At 36.4% G+C, this 22,042-nt stretch overlaps 1 protein-coding gene across 3 annotated transcripts in view; it reads left to right on the forward strand.

The window, feature by feature from the left end:
* Nucleotides 1–22,042, forward strand: part of Frem1 (FRAS1 related extracellular matrix 1) — a 156,126-nt gene extending 134,084 nt beyond the window's left edge. For all 3 annotated transcript variants that reach the window (XM_047525778.1, XM_047525782.1, XM_047525783.1), the window contains 9 exons: nt 1,083–1,155; nt 6,436–6,585; nt 8,187–8,422; nt 9,219–9,266; nt 9,499–9,663; nt 9,862–9,990; nt 10,428–10,543; nt 17,097–17,182; nt 19,473–22,042. In XM_047525778.1, the coding sequence (XP_047381734.1) occupies nt 1,083–1,155; nt 6,436–6,585; nt 8,187–8,422; nt 9,219–9,266; nt 9,499–9,663; nt 9,862–9,990; nt 10,428–10,543; nt 17,097–17,182; nt 19,473–19,672 (1,203 nt within the window). In that variant the 3' untranslated portion in view covers nt 19,673–22,042. The remainder of the gene's footprint in view (nt 1–1,082; nt 1,156–6,435; nt 6,586–8,186; nt 8,423–9,218; nt 9,267–9,498; nt 9,664–9,861; nt 9,991–10,427; nt 10,544–17,096; nt 17,183–19,472) is intronic.

Raw genomic sequence — 22,042 nt, forward strand, 5'->3', positions numbered from 1 at the left:
TGCCTTTTCCTAATGAAAGGAGGTTCAGGGGGAGCCTTGGCATTGTAGACAAAGAGCAAATGGAAGTCTAGGAGTTAGTACTCTTCCTCAGCAAAATATTTCTACAGACCCATTAGTATTAGGGCCTTTTTGTTAGGGCCTTTGATTTGAAATGGAGACATTGTCTGAGGTCATACAAATAGAAATTTTAAAGTTTCTCACTTCATTCCTTTGTAAAAAGATGTGGAAATGTATTCACTTTCCTAACCATCTTCAACATCTCAAAAATAACAAACACCTCCAATGCTTACATAGGATCTTGTTCAAAGAGTTCTTTTTCAAATCAGCCATTGACACCTCTTAACACATATTTAGGTACCTTCTGAGGGGAATTTAAGCTCATGGCTTCAGAATCCCAAAATCAGCTGCTTGGTTTCTCGTACTGGACTTGGGAAGCAGGGACGCAGTCAACAGTCTGTTTAGACTAGGGCAACGTTTACTTTTTATGACTTATTGGATGGGCTTCTCTAAAATCATGGATTCTGGGTGTAGATTGCCTTTACATAGCTCTTTGCCAGATCTGTCCATTCCACAAAGCTCTCATTCATGTCAGTTAAGAGCGATGGCTTCATCCAGACAGGAAGATGGAGCGGACTTGGACTTGTTCAAGTTAATCTGGTCGAAAGGATCTCCGAGCCCTGGAGCTTGCAGATCCTTTACAGAGGCTGCCAGGCCATTACGCAGGTTGTCAGGAGTGTGTACTCTCTTCTGACTTCTCTCCCTCCCTCTCCTTTGAGGTTCTATTTTAAAACCAAGCTGGGGTAGAGGGAGGGTCACGAAATAAAACTGTACTCATAACAAAGAGAAAAATAAAGTTTTAAAATCTATTCTGCTTTCCCAATGATTGAATCATTGGAAAAACCAAAAATAAACTCTAAGATCCTTATAGCCTCTAAAATGGTTTATTAGAATTTTAAAAAAATGCTACTTAATATTAAAAGCAGATTTAGGAGCATGAGTTTAGTCTAATATTGAGAAGAATAAATGTTTCTCTATTATAGCATATTTATTTTTATTTTAAAAAGACATTTTTCCCTCTTAAGGTCAACCAAGTGTCAGCTGCAATTGGAAAAGATTTCACAGTGACTCCATCCAAACTGATTCAGTTTGACCCAGGTAGGTTTTGTATCTACAGCTCTTTTTGTGTTTTGGTGAGAAGTCTGGAGATGGTGAAGAAGGCAGGATGTCATCAACCTCAGCCAACCAGAAGCCCCTCAGGGAGCCAGATCACCCCACTCTGAACAAGAGGAGCTTGGGCCTGACATTCTACCCTGCTATTTTTTTTTATTATAAGTTAATATGTATTTAAAATGAGAAGAAAGAACATAACAAATATCAAATATCAAAGCAAACATCCAAAATCATCCAGGAAAAAAAAAAAAAAACCATCATTTAAAAAATGATCTGAAGTCCTGGCACAAAGCTGTAATAATCTAATTGGCTCATATTGTGATGGAAATTTTTAAAATGTTGTACTTGCCTGGATTCCTAAATTATCCCTTTAGGAATAGTTTGATCTGAGGTGATTCCAGGGGAAAATATTATTTAATTAAATAGCACTGACTTTGTTTTAAATTTTACTAGATGCAAAAGGGAATAGAAAACTACAATGTGGGGCTAGTGATATAGCTCAGTGGTAGAGTGCTTTCTTGGTGTGTACGAGGACCCGAGTTCCATTTCCAAAAATAGGGTCACTATTTTCAAATGAGGTCACATTCTGAGGTGTTGGGTGTGAGGATTTTGGCATACGCATTTTTGAGGACCACAATTCAGCGTGACAGACGAGCCTTCAGTTGACAGACAAGAACCCAAGTGTTATTTTCCTCCTTCCTGCATGTGTAGCTTTCTGACCTAGTAAGTCAGGCCATCCACACTTTGTGGAAGTTCTACCCTGTTATGTATTTGGGGTTTGCCCTTGGGTTTCTGTAGGCTCTTCTGTCTTGGTCAACTCCAACATGAAAAGGTCTGATGTATTTGTATTCTGCATCTCCCCACCCCCCACTTTATTTATTTATTGATACCAGGGATTTAATTTGGGGCGCTTAACCACTGAACTATGTCCCCAACCCTTTTAATTTATATTTTGAGACTGTCTCACTAAGTTGCTTAGGACCTTGCTAAATGGCTGAGACTGGCCTCAAACTTGTGATCCTCCTGTCTCAGCCTCCGGAGCCACGGGGATTACAGGCGCTTGTGCCCAGCTGCATTCTGCTTTTGGTCTTTCATGTGAAGGCACTTTCAGCCTTTTCACTGTTTGAGACTGGGGAGTCTTTGCCATGTGCCTATTTATTATTGATGTCTGTTACAAGATCAGGAGTGATTTTGGCTTCCATTAGGTTTTGAGCAGCCCACTAGGTGCTCTGTTTGGATTGATAGGAACTAGAATGTATCACACTAGGGGAAACTCTGAAATCCACCTCTTAGAGATTTCACTGGATAAGATAAATACCTATTTGTCTAGAAGAGTTCACATGCTGTTTCCGGTAGACAGTGATGACTTCTAGGGGCTCTAGATAGTCTTACGATTTTAGAAATTATTTAAAAATTTAAAAACAATATAAACATATCTTATAAATTAAAAAAAAATGTTTGCCTGTTGGTTGTTTTGGAATTGATGAAGTTAGAAAGAATTGTGAGGGTTGGGTTCGTGGCTCAGTGGTAGAGTACTTGCCTCGCACGTGTGGGGCACTGGGTTCGATCCTCAGCACCACATAAATAAATAAAATAAAGGTATTGTGTCCATCTACAACTTAAAAAAATTTTTTTAAAGAAACATTTATGAACTTCCCATGTCCACCAGTCCAGTGAATGTGCTCCTGTGTGGTTAATCCTTGACTTTCTTGGGTTTGGTGACCCCAGCCCCACCTCCAACCCTTTTCCCCAGAGAAATCCAATTCATTTCTCTAAAAATAGCAGCTACCTTGATCCCAGAGAGAGAGAGGGAGGGAGGGGGAGGAAGGGGGAGGGAGAGAGAGAGACAGAGAGAGAAAATGCAATCAAGGATAGTGGGGTATTGTAAGGTTGAAAAATTCTGACTACTTTGCATTTCAGCTATTGTGACTAATCTTGAGTAGATGTGTAAATACTCTTAAGAAAATGATTGTTTTCCTTTAAAATGTGTGTTCTTAAAAGGTTCACTCCATTCTTAATTGAAACTTCATCATTCCTGAGAGTCAAAATGTTTTCCAAAGGAACAAATCTCTAATGTGGCGTTTACTTAAAAAAAAAAAATGAAAAAAATGTCTTTCAGTAGAGAAGAAAATATCCAGGAATTCACCTACTCTGTGAAGTGGGGTATGTCTGTATACAATGACACCTTCTTTCTCCTCTTCAGCACCTTTTGTTTTGTGGAAACTGGGAGGGGATCAGTTCAAGCCTTCTGAGAATGCAGGTATATCTCAGAGACTTAACAAATACTTTGCACCTTGACAGTGGAAGAGGAAGGGGAAACAACAACAATGAAGTTTACTTATAATTTCATTAACCTAAATAAGAAGGTCCCATGCACACAGCTGGAAGGCACAGAAACAAAGCTGAAATGCAGACAAACAAATCAGAAGCACTTAAATGAAACTCAACATGGACTTTCGCTAACCATCTGGTTCTACTCCACAAAGCCCAACAAAAACTTTTGAGGTTCTTTTTTAGGGGTGGGGATACTATAATTTCTATAAAATGATTCTTAAAATAAGAGGACAATTGATTGGGACTTAGAAATATTTTTACTGGATTTTTATTTAAATAATGCTGAACCTTATGAACAGTTCTGTGAATACTAAGGATCTTAGGATCCATGTGCTTTTTTTATTGTACAATTGTCCAACTCTTATCTTTTCATGCCCATTTTATTGCAATGGCTTCCTGGGGCGGTCTCCCAACTTTCAGCTTCTCTGCCTACCTACCTTGGTGCCCAAACCTTCACAGGTAGCATTCTCAAGTTCATTTTGCTAAAGCATCCACTTATAGAGGATCACTTCTCTGCAAGAGAATCTCGTCTGTTGCCTATTGTCTAAAGTCTGAATCTGGCCACTTGGTGTCCAGGGCTCTCTGCAGCCTGGCTACTGACTATCTCTGCAGCCTTATGGCCTCTTGTTCATCGATGTGAGCTCTTTGGAGATTTAATCTCCTCACCCTTCCCTGATCAAGGCTTCAACTTTCTAACTTACTGCAATTATTGATGCTGTTTTCCTGTCATCCCTCCAAATCCTTCTTACTGTGGATGGCATATACATAGTCTATTGCCACTTATTCTATATCTTTTGGCAGCTAATCATACATAGCTTTGAATTGTTATTCGACTCTTCTGGTACAATTTGTCCTGTGTAGGTACAGGTTCTGCATCCATCTATTCAACCAACCACAGATAAAAAAATTATTGAAAAATATTGCATCTGTACTGAACATACACAGACTTTTATTTTTTATTTCCTAAACCATACTGTATAATAACTATTTACATAGAATTTACATTGTGTTAGGTCTTAAAAGCAATCTAGAAATGATTTAGAGTATACAGAGGATATACATAGGTAATGTCTAAGTACTATGCCAGTTTACATAAGTGACTAGGTGTTTGCTGCTGCTTTTGGTATCTGAGAAGGATCTTGGAACTGATCCTCTGTGGATGTTCACAGACAACTGTAATTGTCTTCTTGTCTCCTCCAAGAAGTTTTAATTCCTTTAGGTTAGAGTTTAGCTTATGTTATACATCTGGTATTCTCCATAGCATCTAATGCAAAGATAAGCACTTAAGTACAAAAATGTGTATTTTGGTGGATTGATTCATTCATCCCACAAGATGGGAATTATATAGTATTTTATATTAGATGCTTCAACTTCTCTTTTTGCAAAGACTGCAAATAAAATCGATTTAAGAACACAGTCAATGACTGAGTTTAATAAATTAACCATCTAATTTTTTAAAATAAAATTATTCCAAATATACCTAATTTGCCCCTCTAAGTGTAGCCAAGAATAGACTAAGTGAAGTTTCATATTTCCATTGGATTCTCTTGGGGATTAATGAGACTTTGATTAGATCATGAGATCTACATAAAACATACCTTCAAGAAATGGGTTGTCATGTAGATGACACAATTGAGAGGCATAAATCATAGAAGATAGTCTGAAGCAAAAAAAAAAGTTGTACTTTTAGAAGAGAAGACTAGAAAAATGTTTAACTGCCTTATACAGAAAGATTTGTGGGAGCAAAACTATTCAAATGGCCAAGGAGTACATGGCAGAGAGAACTTTTCAGATTTAACCCTATGAGGTTAAGCTGTAAGCTTGAGCCTACTTTCATCACTAAAATAGCATTGTCTACTTCCTGCCTCCACTTTCTCTTCTAAATAAACTCGAGAAGATGTAGAAATGGGTTGTCATGTAGATGACACAATTGAGAGGCATAAATCATAGAAGACAGTCTGAAGCAAAAAAAAAAGTTGTACTTTTAGAAGAGAAGACTAGAAAAATGTTTAACTGCCTTATACAGAAAGATTTGTGGGAGCAAAACTATTCAAATGGCCAAGGAGTACATGGCAGAGAGAACTTTTCAGATTTAACCCTATGAGGTTAAGATTGTTCCGCAATCCGCGTCGTGGAAACTGGTAAGGGTTACACAGTCTCAGAAGCTTTTCCAGCGTAATGTTTTGTGTCTCTGAGGTTGCTTTGCCTCCCATCTTGGGGTGAGAGGATGGCTGGAATATATTGATAACATCAGAACTGTCTGTGTTAAGTTTACAAAGTTACTGTGAACAAGCTCAACTATAACTCCATGAATAGAAGCAGGCAGGAAGAGGGAAATAAGTGGGCTTAGTCTGTTTCTAAAACCCCCAGTCCATAAATGCTCTCTAAGATGATATCAAACTGCTGGGAATTACCATCATCAGAAAAAGCATTTGTGGGCTGAAAGGATCTCAGGAAGAAGGGCAGCCGATGCAGGCAGCTGTCTTTAGAAATCAATCATTTCAAGGGTTCCATGAATAGCATGAAGTACCATCCAATAATCACTTCTGTCTGCATCAACATCTTAAGATTTTTGAAACTATTAAGATTTTAAGATTGTAGTACTTGTTTATTCTTGAGAAGGGACAGGTAGGGGGAAAAATTACATCTTGGATCTCATCTATTAGCCATTTTTTTTTCATCACTTGCATAATGTGGCTTACTTTTTTGTTACAGTGTTTGCATTGAAACCGAATCATCATTGTCCAGGAACAAATGTGGTCTTTTCATAGTATTGGGGAGAACAGCAGGGCTTCAGCGAGTTGGTGGCAACACAATAGCTCACTCAGGCTACTGCAGTCTAGCTGTAGACATGTTAATTAATATATTTCTCTGACACCTAGGTGATTGAAATAGCAATTAAAGAGTAATTAAAATGTTTACTTCTTGTAGGAATGTCAACTAAGATGTGGAATATAGCAATTACCTATGACGGATTAGAGGAAGATGATGAGGTCTTTGAAGTAATTCTGAACTCCCCTGTGAATGCAGTTCTTGGCACGAAGACAAAAGCTGCAGTGAAAATTTTGGACTCAAAAGGAGGTATTCTTTTGATCCTCATCTTGAAATCAGGAGCGGTCCTGGCGCCATGGCTGCTTGCTTTCAACAGCCAACGTGCTTGATAACACCTTCAAATCAGAATGCTTAATTTCTTGTCAAGAAAGCAACCTCCGTCATGATGCAGGCCCTTTATTCTAGTTTTTGCTTCATGTGGTTTTCCTCCTGCTAAGAACTATCGCTTGAGAAAAGCAACAAGTCAGCGCCATGGTTGTTTTTTTCCTAACCGTTTGTTGTTCTCACCGAGGGGGAAACAATGTTGGTGAGAATCTATCGACAATTATTTTCCCCCAGAGTTTGAAGGGCTGTAATTATCTTCCTCGGTTAAAGAGAGCTCTCAATGCCTAAAACCCAAGCTCCCACTGCAGTGTGACCAGGAAAATTCTAAGAAGGGAAGGAATTGGAGAAAAATAGATGTGAAGATGCAGCTGGCTCGGGGATTCAGAAGCAGCTGGAGAATATTAATGAATGACTTTGGGTTACAGAGCCAAGCAGGTCCTGGGTAGTATGCACTAAAGAACAACCTGTGAACCAAATAAAATGAAGAGCAGTGAACATTTTTGGTGCTCTGATTTTTTTTCCTTCCAAAATCCCTTCTAGTTTCTTGTCTGTTTAGTATATGACAAGTGTCCAATACTAGATGCCATCTCGTGCTCTGTTTTTACACCTGCCATGTCCTGTGGTCTGATTTTTTTTTTTTTTAAACCCAGAAGCTATTGTCTTCTTTTTCTTTTCTCCCCCATAATAAGAATGAGCACTATCCTCTTTCCTTAAAATAGCCATGTTTCCTCAACATCTCTCCCTTCCACCTTCCTCCGCATCAAATTTATTTTCCAGTAGAATTTCCTGGTTAAATTAAGTACACAGAATATATGAAATACACTTTTTATATGAACTAGAAATGCCCTGGGCTAGGGGTGTAGCTCAGTGGGAGGGTGCTTGTGTGAGGGGCTGGGTTTGATCCCAGCTTTGCGAAATGTAACATAAACAAACAAACAAAATACCTGGGTACTGGTTCTGGTCTCAGATTTTTTCATGTTTTCCCAGAAATACTAATTGGCAAGGTTTCCTAAAGAAGCAGTTCTATTAAAGAATGACTAGATTTTTGTTCTGTGTAACAGTCGAATGCATATTTTAATGACTGTTACTTGATTCCATGACTCTTTAAACGATTCCAGTTTCTACCTGTAGGAGATCAGGGAAAAACTGAACTCTGCTTGTGGAAAAATACTTGATCAGTGAATAAACCTGGTATGTTGAGAAGAACTGTAAGAGAAAGCAACGTGAGACTGTTTCCCAGGTGTATGGAATGACCATAAAACCATGACAATGATTTTCATTCGTGATTTGTGAAATCAATTTCACGACTTTATAATCACCCCATAGATGTGCAGAAGGGCGCTGCTTTCCTGGATGGAAACTGATGGAGAGTAAAGGAGTTTCTGGCAAATGGCAAAAAGGCAACATCTGGTGGGAAATCCATCCATCTAGGTTTAATGACAAGTCGCTCCAGAAGCTGTGTCAATGTGATCGCTTATCTGTTTGTGTAAAGTGTACTGACCGCCTGCCGTCTTGCATGCCTCCAGGACAGTGCCGTCCTTCATACTCCAAGCAAAGCAAGCCCAACACAGGGGAGAAGGACATTTGGCACCCGCTGCACCCAGGGTCTTCCTCACCCACCACTTCTGGTTCCCTTCATCTGGAAAGACGACCCCCTCCATCTTCCAAGCAGTTGGCGACCACCAGGGGAGACTCCCTACAGGGCTTTGATTCTGCAGCTTTTTCTCAAAGAAAGCTTAGGACCCGCTTGAACGGCAAAGCAGTAAGGATGGGGGTCTGTGGGCGAGGATGTGGATGTGTGCAATTCGTGTTAATAAGCATTCTGAAACACTGAAGAAGCTATACGGATTCTCCTAGTGAGTGGGGGCCATGACTCTTGCAGAGTCATGCAGTGCCTTGTTATGTGCAAAAATCACCATGCCACCTCACTTCGTTAATTATTTTAATTGGGGTGATAGATACATTGACCCATCATGATTTTTGCTTTGGTTCCTTTTGTGATCGTAACAGGAAATAACCCATAACCCTAGAACAAAAAGAGATGAAGTGATGCGCTTGGGTGTGGAAGCCATGACTTTGACCTTATCAGCACAGCATTCTAACTAGACGCATTCTTGAAAGTACATGTGTGTATTCTTTGTATACTACAGCTGTGTTTAAAAAAAAAAATGAAGTTCTCTTTTCTCCCTCACTGGGACTTGTATACATGAATCAACACAACAATTACCAGTTGTGGTTAGACCTAATGCCTTTTAAAATTCCAGTGATTGGTCTGGGGTTGTAGCTCAATGGTGGAGTACTTGCCTAGTCTGTGTGAGGCACTGCGTTCAATCCTCAGCACAATATAAAAATAAATAAATAAAATAAAGATATATTATGTCTATCTACAACTAAAAATATTTTAAAAAATAAAATTTTAATGATTGGGCATGAAAAAATCTTAGGTATCATGTTTTAAAAATGTTTGGACATTAACAATGTCTTACTGGAAGGGTTTTACTCTATTACTAATAATTATTCAAGCTAATTTCATTCATGTTGTCCTTTGTTGATTGCAGGTTCGTCCATCTTCTGTTTACAGAAACAGAACAGACATCATCTATAATGTAAGCATAGTCAGAGAAGTGCTAAATTTCTTATATTTGTAGATGCAAATATTTACAAAGCATTTATGTATTTATAAAACATTTTTTATTTTGAAATTTGTTTTAGAAGATTGAGTAGTTAGGAAAGTATCTTTTTACTTTGAAACAATTTTTGAATTGTTCGTTTTCATAACAAAATTTTGTGTTTACTATCTTAGTGTTTTCTTTATTGTTACTTTTTGCTCTCCTCAAGTATCATGGGATAGTTTCCTTGACATTGGAAGATGATGGTGCCCCACCTCACAGAAGGAAGGCCAAAGTATCCATTATTAGTCAACCACAAAAGACAGACAAAGTGACTGAGCTTTCTGGAGCAGATAAGGTGGAATCCACAATTGAGTCTCACTTTCCCAGACAGGTATGAAAATCTTTTTTTCTTCCTATTGAATTTATAACACACTGCTGGGCCGCAAACACACTTAATTTATGAAATAACCTTCGAGCTTGGGGATCATTTACTCAACACAAATGTTACTCAACAAATGAAGACCCAAAGGAGATAGGTGTGTTATCAACTTACATTAAGACAATTCCAAATTGCCTCTTCTCCCCATAGGACCAGTTACCCTTATTCCCAAAGAACTGCACTATGGAATTAAAAGGACTCTTCCACTTTGAAGAAAGCATCCAAAAGCTGTATCAATGCAATGGGATTGCCTGGAAAGCCTGGAGTCCCCAAATCAAGGTGGGAAACAGGCTGAATTGACAAGCACCCCTACCTGCAGTGTGCCCCGTGATGGGCTAGTAGAATGGTCTGGTGTGTGACTACCAACTCGTGCTCTCCTGCCTGCCCTTATTACACCTAAAAGGCCAAGAGGAAAAATGCCCCTAAGTGGGTTTTTTTTTTTTTAATTACAAAATACATTATTAAATAGAGATGACTTAAAAAGGCATTACTTATTTTGTTTAGTTACCAGAATGTCAAAGGTGTAACACTGAAACTCTGCTTACAGTGGTAGTGTTTTCTGTAGGAAACCACTGCATTTTTCAATGTGACAAATGGAATCAGGGTGACTGTGGTGAGGACATTGAACTCAGATGATTCATAGGACTCCTTATGTTGAGAGCAGACGCTGGACTGTGAAGTCCCTTGTTGTGTGAACACAGACAACTATTTTTCAGGAGGTGGAAGACAAATCTTGCCCAGTTGGATGGCACCTTCACTCAGGCTACTGTCACACCTGGATCCCAGAGCAGAAAGGAACCTGGACCATGGCTATTCGAACTTGCAGGGAACAGTAAGGATCCCTCTTTCACATTTGACTGATGCTCTCTTGCACAATTTCTCTGTTTTCTCGTGGAACTGCAAGTCAGCCTCATTCATTCAACAGTACTGTCTCATATCTGCCTGGTTTTGTTTTAGGAGCCTGGAGGGGCTTGTAGTTCAGAATGGATTCGTGACTGACCTTGATAATGTATTGTAACTTAACTCTTTCCTATTACCTCTTGCTATTGCCACATTCTTTTATTTTATTTTTTTTTCCTTTTCTCTTTCTGTCAGTTTTTTTGAGACAGTCAGGGGAACTTTTCTGAGTTAGCAGCATTTTAAGTTATGATACTCTTTTCTTTCTTTTCTTTTTTCTATACGTGATAGGAATTCCTGCCCATTGATTTGAAAATACATGGTAATGAAAGGCCTCACAGCATCAGGTCTCTGACAGTGTAAGTGGTACTGATTCTTGTAAAGCCAGACAAGCTAGGTGAAGTCTCTCTGGGAAATGTAGCATTCAGTGAAGGAAGATTTCTGGTTGGGTAGTGGCAACAAACCTTATCTAGTCCAGAAGGATTTTTAAAATGTATATGTAACCATCCCTGACCCTCCTTTTTACTTGCCAACCTAGATATTATCCAAATAACACAATTAAACTAATGTGCCCAACAGCTAGAAATTGAGACTAGAGAGATTTCTGGTTAATATTGTTCATATCTTATACTTCATCAAATTTTAAAAGTTATGCTCATCCAAAGACACCATTAAGACAAGGACCTCACACATGACTTAGAGACGGCACTAGAAGAGATACACGCTTCGTTCATAAGTAAATGTAAAGGTCCTCAGTGCCACTAGATATCTGTAAATGAAAATTAAAACCACAGTGAAATATCATTTCACACTTGCTAAGAAGGTCAGGTCATAAAGATGATAACACCAAGTACTGACAAGGACACAGAGCAAGTATTTCTCACGTATTATTGATGGAAGTATACAGTGGTACAACCACTTTGTAGAAATGTCTGGCAGCTTCTTACAAAGCTATGTTCCCTGGGACCTAGCAATTCTACTCCTAGGTATTAAAACAAGAGAAATAGAACATATGCTAAGAAATGTGAAAGAATTTCATAATAATTAATCATAGTAATAATAAGTGGGTCATTTGTCTTCTTGTTATTGATTTGTAGGGGTGCTTGGTATTTTCTCCATTGAGGAGAATAACATTTTTTTATAAATTCTTTTTATAAGGAATTAAATACAATGAAGTGCTGAAACTTCTAACAATGTAGATGAATTATTGATAAATCAAAAACCATATATAGAGAAAACAGCTTTGTACAGCAAAATACATTTTTTATATTTCCATTTATTTGAATAGGAAAATCTAATTATGATGATATTAACAAATTATCATCACTGGCAGGGTTTGGGAGGTGATTAGTACACAGCACTAAGTTATATTCTAGAGTGATAGAAAGATGTTATGTCTTATTCTGGGTAATTGCTCTATGGAGATACATATATATATATATATATATATATATATATATATATATATGTAAAGTCATCTCATCAAATAGAATATTTAAAGATCTAACCAGTCAAGGTTATCAAGATTAAATCATTGCAGGGATTTGCTGGTAAAATGTAGATGGACAGGACCCCCCAACACACACTCCCACCAACTTTGAGTTTGGAGGACACTTTATTGATTATCTTCTGGTGATTCTCAAAGGACAATGCTGGTAACTCTGCTGGTCTCCAGGGAAGCTTTCATTGGTCCTTAATATTGTAAGAAAATAAGGACAACCTGTATTGAGAGCTATCTTTCCACCCATTCATAGGTATTGATGTACAGTTACCAAGTATCTTTAATTAGAAGGTCTATTCTTTACCTTGAGATGATGATCTTCTAGCTTTTTGGTGTTAAAAATCATTTTTATAAAATACTGGCAACTGACAGTAAAATTTTGTTGATACCTTCTTTTCGAGAATCCTACATCAGTCTCCTTTTAAAAATTATTATTATCAATCAGTTTAATTGTAGCTACCTTTTAATGGTGAGTAACAACACTAATTACAGTTTCTTCGCAGATCCATTAATATTGTACAATTCAATCTTACCAATAATAAACTTAAGGTCCAAATTAACTTAAAAGTCTACGTACTTCCTTATGCACTCGACCTAAGATTTCATCCGCAACTTGATTTTAAGCATGTCACTCATGACCTACACTACTAGTCTGACCCAGTTCTATGTGCCTTCTTGCCAATAATGCTTTACTTTCATGTCATGCTTTATAGTTTACAGAATTCTTTCACCTGTATTAGCTTATTTGATCCTCCCATCACTTCTGTGAGGGAAGCAGGTATTACTAGCTACAGTTTACAGACTAAAATAAAGTTTTAAGGAAGGAAAAACACTCACTTATGGTCATCTGAGCAGGTAAATGAAAGAGATAGGACTTACTTTTCCATTATAATCTCCAAAATAGCTCCATAAGTACAGGGGATTTTTTTTTTTATCACAAGTGTATTGACAAGCGAGTCTGTTTTAACATAAAGTTGATTTTCAAAATTATGTGCTAAAAGTTTTCTATCTCTCACAGCAAAGAAATATTCAGATTTTTATTAAATTATGATGTCTAAATTCTTTTGGACTTCATTAAATCAAGATAACCTTTTAGGTCAACCCTAAGGTAAATCAGGTTCTGGGTTTATAGATCCATTTATTCAACAGATGTTTACTGGGCACTTATTGAACTAGAAATGGCCAGATCAGACCACACTTTGGTGTGGATGAGTTGGTTGGTTGCTTTTTGCAGTGCTGGGGACTGAATCCAGAGCCTCACATGTGCCAGGCAGGTGCTCTGTCACTGAGCGAAACCTTCAGCACCAGACCATATATTTTTAAGTATGATTCTTCAGTATTGGCCTCACAATCCAATAACTAAATAATTCCTCATTCATTAAAGAAATAGATATGATAACTCTCCAGATCCATCTATCCTATGTAGCAAATCCAAAATACTACATTTTACATCATTAATGTCATACAATCCTGATCATTCCTCACCACATTCCCTTCCCTGTGAAGAATACAAAAATTGAATGAATTTAAAGATAGTATTTAGCATTTATTGAACTGATGTCTTACTATAGGTCCAATTAAGAAGCTCTGCCTACCTAAATATAATAATATGAGCTGCAAGGAATGTTTATTGATTACATATCTTAGAAAATAAATGGGATTTAGAAATACTGTAAACAGGAAGACATTTTGTTCTGGAATAACCCATTATGAAATCCATGGTGATAGCTAAAGAATCCCACCTCCCCTGCTAATTCAAAGGGGTTATATCTATCAGAGTGATCATAGCAAGGAGATCAAACATGATTTTTTAAGTAGATTCAGAACTATTACTCAAATTATTTTGGACTTACTTTGATAATTCTAGTCTCAGGGAATTGTGTTAAGCTGTGACTTCTTTTTAGATATAAAACTGAGAAAGCTATCAGAACAAGAGAAAAATTTTAGGGACTACTGAAACTTTTCCACCATAGTTTAGAAAAACAACTCGTTATCTAAAATAAACTTTTTCAAATTATATATTACCTATTCCCCATATTGACTCAGAAACTAAAATCTCTTTCTCGATTCCTGATAATATTCCCGGGTGTATAAGGGAAGTAAAAAAAACAAATACACATGGTGTGGTATTTTTAAAATACCATCTAAAACTTCTAATCTTATACTTTTAATTGAAAGAATGGCTATAAAAATTGAGTGGCTATAAATATAAACATTTCCTTTGATTGCATTTGCATGATGTTTTGATATGCATTTTATTTCAAAGGGACAAGAAGAATGATTACACTTGTATGTACTAGTTACAAACATTTCAAAAATTGTCTACTAGCAGATTAAAAGTAAATAAAAATAAAAGATCACCATATTCCTTTGGATCAATGATTCCAGGAGGAACATTTTTGGGTGGTAAGGCCACCTCCTCAGTATAAGTTTTCTCTGAACCCCAAGTCTCCTCTTTCCCTTAGCATATTTTTTATTCATCCTTTGGGCCTCCTTGCTTCCCACCACCCATTACTTCCCTGGTTCATTGTATTTACTCTGTTGACTTGAAAATGGTTACTCCTCTAATAATTGTCAGTTCCTTCTGGGTCAAATTCACAGTTTAACATTTTATAACCTGGAGATTTACCTTCTCATTAGGTATTTTAGAAGATGGTTTTAGATTCTAGAATTAGAATTAGTTTGCAGATAGTATGCTTATGGACATTTTTCGATTCTGTGCTGTTTTCTGGGGCTCCCTAGTACATACTCTGGAAGATCTTTTATGGAGGATCATGTATAATACCCCTGTTTTAATAAGAACAGCAAATTTTACTTTATCCCTTGTTCCTAATCAGATTACTAACTCAACTCAATCTTTATCTCCAATCTCTTTTCCTCCCCATTGATATTTTATTATTTTTCTAACCTTAAAGGAGCCAGACTCCTGGATTAGGCATTTCTTGAATTTACATATTGTAATCTCATCTGCTCATTTCCTAAGGCAGTTACTGTACATTGGTAATTCTATTATTATAGATCATTATCTATGAAACCATTTTATCTTCCCACAGGAGTGTCTGGAACCCCTGCTGGCCAATCCTTAAAGAATTCCCCCAGAATATACTGATACTTAATCAAAAACTTTTGAAGAAATAGATGGTTATTTCTTTTTTTTTTTCAGTTTTTAACACTGTATTGATACATTACAGTTTTACATATTGATGGGATTTGTTGTTACATACTCAAACATGTGCACAATAAGATGTTTATTTCTACCACCAGAAAAAATTAAGGGTTCTGTTTTTAATTCTATGCTTTAGTTTGTAAATAACTGTACTCCAGCACTTTACCAATCTGAAGCAAAGCTATTTTCCTATCTGGCTCTTTTGGGACTTCTTATGTTTTGGAGAGTCAGAAAGAAAACTGAAATTGTGTTTAAGGAGCTAAAACACAACTTAAAATATCTGTTTTAAAGATAGTTTCAGGAATCTTCAAGCTAGAGGAAAGCTGACTATCCTTGAATAAACCCATTACTTCCTGAAGATGAAGTTGAGGGTGTGAGGTTGGTGAATTAAGGAAATTAGTTCAGTAAGGAAATTAGGGAGCTCACTAAGGACTGAAAGGGTAGAGCAGGAAGTGAAGCCCTAGTGTCCCAAGCTCTGCCCACTACACCATGCTGGCCAGACAGCCACTCAAGCCCTCCGTTGGCCTACACTGAACACAAGTTTGATATTCTCTGTTCTAAGTCCATAGCACATTAGAATGACCATATTAGATGTGAGAAAAACCGGGAGATGCCCCATTATAGCTGCTGTAACTGTCAGACAGGAGCTGATGGTAAATAATGAGATCAGAACCAAGTCATAAAACCCAATTCAGCACCTCAAGTCGAGACAATCAAGGGGCAAAGAGTCTTACGTATCTCAGGACCTGGAAGGTACCATTGCATTATAAAGCAGCAAAGCACTGAGAGTAGTGGGGGGAAAATCAATGCGAAACAGACCAGTTATGTTTACTGTGTGTGGCAAAATCAGAGAAATAAATCTGAACTTTGGAAAGACATAGGCAAAATGAATAAAATTTAGTTCAATAGTCATCTAACCCTATATAAATTCTGCTATTTTTGTTTCCTACTTATTTTCACATCAATGGATATTGACCAGGCCAGAAATCATGGAGATTTTTTAGTTTGATTTCTTAAGTTTAAAAAAATTTTTTTTAAACTTATTACTTTTAAATTTAATTTTAATTGACAAATTATCATTTACATTTATGGGGCACACATGTGATATTATTATACATGTATACATTGTGTATTTGTCTCTTGAAATTTTTTTTAAAGGAAAGATGTAATTCATTGTCTTTATAGTAAAGCATCTTCTAAGAGTTTTTAATAATCACTGCTGTGGAATTAGGCACAATCAAATAGGCATAATTCAACTGGTGGTAAAAATAATTCAGAGAGAAATCTGTTTTGTGGGAAATATTTTATGTATGCTTATAAGAACAGATGCTTTAACTGCTACAAAATATATAAAGTTTTGATAATGGGCTATACATATTTGACTGAGTTTAATGAAAGGGTTATGATTATTGGGTTATTTGACTAAACACACTAAACTCAAAATTTAGACAAGTTATTTTATATAAATAATTAACTTACCTTATTGATCAAATTAACTAGATAATTGCTAAATTTATACCAGTTAGAAAAAACCTCTTATGAGAGATGAAGTATTTTGGCATTAAGTAATTAATTTTTATAAGTAAGCAATTGCTAATTTTATAAAAAGATGCTCAAAACTCATTGAACTGTGCTTTAAAGCCCAGCTACTATAAGAACACTTTCCTTATTGTTAACCATCCCCACCCTGCAGGTGGAAATCCTTTCTACATATATACAACTTTTTGGTGTTTTAAACTTATTTTTATTATGTTATGCATTTCATATGAGCAAAAATGTTAACTCCTTGTTGCTGACATTCTTATTTTCATTTGCGTGTAGACACCTGGGAAATCTCGTAACTATATTCTCCAGGCAGCACATGCAGTGGCTCTGGGACATCAGTGGAAGAAAGCCCTTCTGGATAGGCAAGTATCTGTGCTATGCTGAAGAGGGAGGCCAGAACACAAAGAGAATAGGTGCCAACACGTCCCGCTCCCTTCTAGTAACCAAGTAATTGTGGTTTGCAGTAATGGGCATTGGTTAGATGATTAATCTAATAATCATCTGTCTTTTAAAACTCATCTTAAGGGCTGGGAGTGTAGCCTAATGGTAGAGCATGCACTTAACATGTACCAGTCCCTAGCACCAAAAAATAACTTTTATCTTAAACCTTTTGACATAATACTTCATTTTCAGACATCTTTTGAAAGAAATAATTAGGAATATAGTCAGATTGATAGCTAGGAGAATACAATGCCATGACATTTCTAATATTTAGAAATTAGAAATGTCTATAAATAGGGGGATGGCTAAATTATAATATGGCCATGTGAAGGCACACTTAATGAATATTTAAATAAAATATATTTAATGCTTTTATAAAGTTTTAACTATTAAAGTCATGACAAAATGCCTTATGCTTGTTTATGAATTGATTCAACAAATACATGTTGGATACATTTTTTTACGTAATCTATGTAATGCTTTGCATTTGTGACAAAGTGCTCAGTAAAAAAGCAAAGTCCACAGTCATATGAAGTATGAAATATAGAATAAAAAAGAAATTCATATGTATGAGGCATATATATAAATAAAGAGAAACATATGCTAAAGAGTTTTAAATGACTCACCTCTATTCAAGAATTATAGGTACTTTTTTTTTTTTACTGTAAACAAATGGGATATATGTTGTTTCTCTGTTTGTACATGGAGTAAAGGCGTACCATTTGTGTAATCATAAATTTACATAGGGTAATGTTGTTTGATTCATTCTGTTATTTTTTTCCTTCCCCCCACCCCCCCCGCCCCTCTTTTCCCTCTATACAGTCCTTCCTTCCTCCATTCTTGCCCCCCTCCCTAACCCTAACTCTAACCCTAACACTAACCCCTCCCATCCCCATTATGTGTCATCATCCACTTATCGGCGAGATCATTCGTCCTTTGGTTTTTTGAGATTGGCTTATCTCACAAGAATTATAGGTACTTTTAATTTTAGTTTTTGGTTTTGATATTTTTAAAATTTTCTACAATTTTTACCATGATAACAAATTTTTACAATCTACTTTAGGAAATAGAATTCTCAGGGCATATCAAAGTCAGTATTCTTAGTACTTCTCCTTCGAGGCACTGTTTTTGAAGGAATTATGATAAAACCAGTCTTGGCTTCTCAAAATTTCTATAATACTTAGTGGGTCTTTAAATTCAGAAATGAATTGAGAATATTAAGAGTTGGGCTGCAACATAAGTTTTGAATACATCTGTAATCATGGTTTTTAAGACTATCCTCACAAAATACTTAGATATAATATAATCTGATCATTAACTCAAGGAAGCATTCTAGAAAAACATAGAATATTTCTAAACAAAAACATTTCAATTGATTTCACCCAAAAATACTGACTGAGAATCAGTTGGGAAAAGGTAACATGTTCTGTAAATAGGACGGTTGTCATGGTCAAATTTGAGTTGGAAAATGTTAGATCATGCTACTAAAAGGGATTCCCTCATTTTTTCCTTTGTTGTTTCTATTATGAATGAGAGTGAGGGGGAAGAATACTTCTTTAAGAAAGAATTACAGAAGAAGTTGTACAACATAAAAGTGCAATTTGCACCAATTGCCAGTAGGAATAGAGAGGCAAGAAAAGAAAACTGCTTTTTTTTTTTTTATTGGAATTGTAGCAGACTGAAACATCTTAAGCTCCAGACTAAAAATAATACATCATAAGCTACTTTCAAATATGAAAACCAAGACATTTAAGTAATGTGTAAAAGGAACAAAGGACAAGAAAATACCTGTTTCCCTGCGATAAGAGTTCTACGTGTAGAATGATATGCGTAATTATACTGGCTGCCATTTATTAAACACTTAGATTTGTGGAGAGTTTTACATACATTATTTTATTTAATCCTCAGAACAGCCCTACATGTATTTTCAGACCCATTCCTTAGATGACAAAATGGAAACTGGTAAGCGTAGGTAACTGCCCAAAGAGGCTTAACTAGCAACTGGTGGAGCTAGAATCTGGACTGGAATCTGCCTGATTCCAAAGTCTTATACTCTTAATTGTGTCTTATAGTATTCCCAGTTCCTAATCTTTGTTTTAGAACCTGGATGTACATTGGCATGTAATAACTATGGTTAGAACAGTAGACTAGATGGGATATCTAAGTGTAAATGTAATAAAATTGTTTGCACCTCCTTTTGGCTCACATTAGGTTTGAATGACCGAGCGCATGCTGGCCATTGGGAATGGATTGGTGGTGAACCTGTCACCTTCACCAACTGGAGGAGAGAGCTCCCTCAACACTCAAAGCCTGGAAGGAACTGTGTTTTGGTTCAAAGAGGAGGGAAATGGCAAACAAAGAACTGTATGAAGGGCAAACCTCAAAATTTCATGTGCTCCAGGAAACTCTAAATTGAACTGACCCTACAGAAGCCAACCTGAGATTTCTCATCTATTTATTTACAGGATTTATGAAGATTGCTCAATGTAAAACAAATTGTCTTAACTGGCTGTGTATATCTTTGTGATTCTATCCAGTAAAAAAATGGTACCTAGATTAGTATTTCAGGAAGATTGATAAATGAATATCTCTTACAAGATGAAATATAATTTTTGTATTTCAGTACCTTTCAAAATAAATGACTGCAGTATTATGAGGTTTTATAAGATTTGCTTATTCCAGAAGATCTGCTTCCTCACCCTGCTCTGTTTCTCAAGTAGTACTAATTTTCATGGTCCTTGGATATTTTTATCCTCATCATCTCAAATGAGTCTGTTCTGAAGCTACGTGACAGGTGCTCCTGACACTTCAGTCTGAGGGACTACCCATTCATTAAACCAAGGTTGAATACAAAGGGTGGGTTTGTCCCTCCACAGACCTTTCAGTGTGAAACCTAAAATTAGAAACTATGGATGGAAAGAATTCTCTTTTTAGATAGAAGAATCTTGCAGATGAAGGCTCAACTGCAAAGGTGTAGTTCAGTGAGAATTCAGGGGGCTACCTGTACTTCGGAGACCTACCATCACGACTCATAAGACTCCTTTGCTAGCATGAATGTTGGCATTATGTCATTCCAAAGCTAAAGACTGGGTTTTCCCCAGCCTCCCAGAGTCATGTGAAATTTGAAGTAACATGATCTCTTTATCTTCGTTGATGTTTATTATACCGACTAGTGTTTCTCAAGAACGTTTGGAATAAGGAGTATCTATGAATGATGTTTGACATTTGGAAGAAAAATACTGCTTCCTCAAAAGTGTTCCCATGAACTATGCTAACGAACAAAGAAAAATAATAATGAAAACAGAGCCCTTGAAAGCCTATATTCTCCAAAAAAATTTTGATGCAATTTTAGCCCTTAAATTTTTAATATTTGCAGATATGCTGTTAACTAGATTCTCTAATGGAAAAGTACCTTATTAATTTATAAACTCAGCTGACTGAAACATTTTTGTAGCAATGACACATTGTATCCCTCACAGAACTCTCTTCTGAAATCAAGGCTTAATTATAGGAAATTAGAACTTTATTTGTGAAATGTTTATTAAAATTTTACTTCTTTTTATAATCATTGCAAAATATGGTTGTGCCAAACTTGCTATCTGAGCACCAGTGTAACTTCAGAATTAAAATGGATTATGAAAGACTAGAGTGTTGGTGCAGGCTTTTTTATGATAATAACTTGAGTGTTGTAGACACTAAAAATGGTTTAAGAAAGTCATTCCAGTTTCTGGATATAAATACATGACAGACTTGCTTTATTTCTGTTCATTTATCAAAGTTTTGACTAATGGAAAATTTTACACAGAGAGGTTATGATAAGACTCAGACGTTCCGTCTCTTACTTAAATCTCCATGTGATTTTAGAGTAAGGGGAGGAGGTTCCTTACCTTAGATGACTGATTCCTATAATGCACAGGACATAAGCATCCTCTGGTGTTTAACCCAAATATGCCAAATCCATTCTCCATACCAGCTCCAGACAGTTCCTTGTAATTCACTGGCATCTGCAGAGTGGAAAGGGGGGATTCCAGAGAAAAAACAGAAAGGTTAAATCCTAGGGAAAAAGCAAAAGTTCAGATAATAAGGAATTTAAGGACTGTCACTTCCTACTAGAAATCTAAAAGTATATAAACTATTTAATGTCAACTGTGGAAACTGGTTGGTATGATACATTGATTTATTACTCTTCTCTGCAATGACAATGACCACTGTAATTGCAAATGTTAGCATGAAGAAGAATGGTTTGATTTTTGCAACAACTAGAAATATTGGAGTGGAGGAAAGGAGCTTATAGAAGAGAAAGGGAGTGGTTGGGGAGAAGGGTGGTGTAGGAAGGGGTGGTGATGATGGTAACCAGGAAAAAGAATAGCAAGAAGGAGGACCTGAAGGTCTCCAAATCTACTCCCCACACCTGAATACTGACTCTGGGAAAGTTCCCCTGTATCCAAGGGCATTGACTCAGCACAGCAGTGTGTAACTTTCCAGAATCTTGTCAATTTGGGTCTTTAATGCATAACATATAATTTGCTTAAAATAAATTTTAAAGGCATATGATAATCATTTCAGTTCTTTCCATGGAGTAGTAAAAATAAACCAGGTGACATTTGTTTGTATTTGTTTTCATTTATTTTTAATACAGCCCCCAAAGCTATGTACATATTTTAATTAACACTATGGTTCTGTGTAACTTTAGTCCATAAATTGATGCTAATTTCTGCAACAAAGCAACATATTAAATATACTATGTCTAGTGCTGTATGAACATTTTAAAAAATAAATTT

The sequence above is a fragment of the Sciurus carolinensis genome, chromosome 14 (genome assembly GCF_902686445.1).
Source record: "Sciurus carolinensis chromosome 14, mSciCar1.2, whole genome shotgun sequence".
NCBI classification, from domain to species: domain Eukaryota; kingdom Metazoa; phylum Chordata; class Mammalia; order Rodentia; family Sciuridae; genus Sciurus; species Sciurus carolinensis.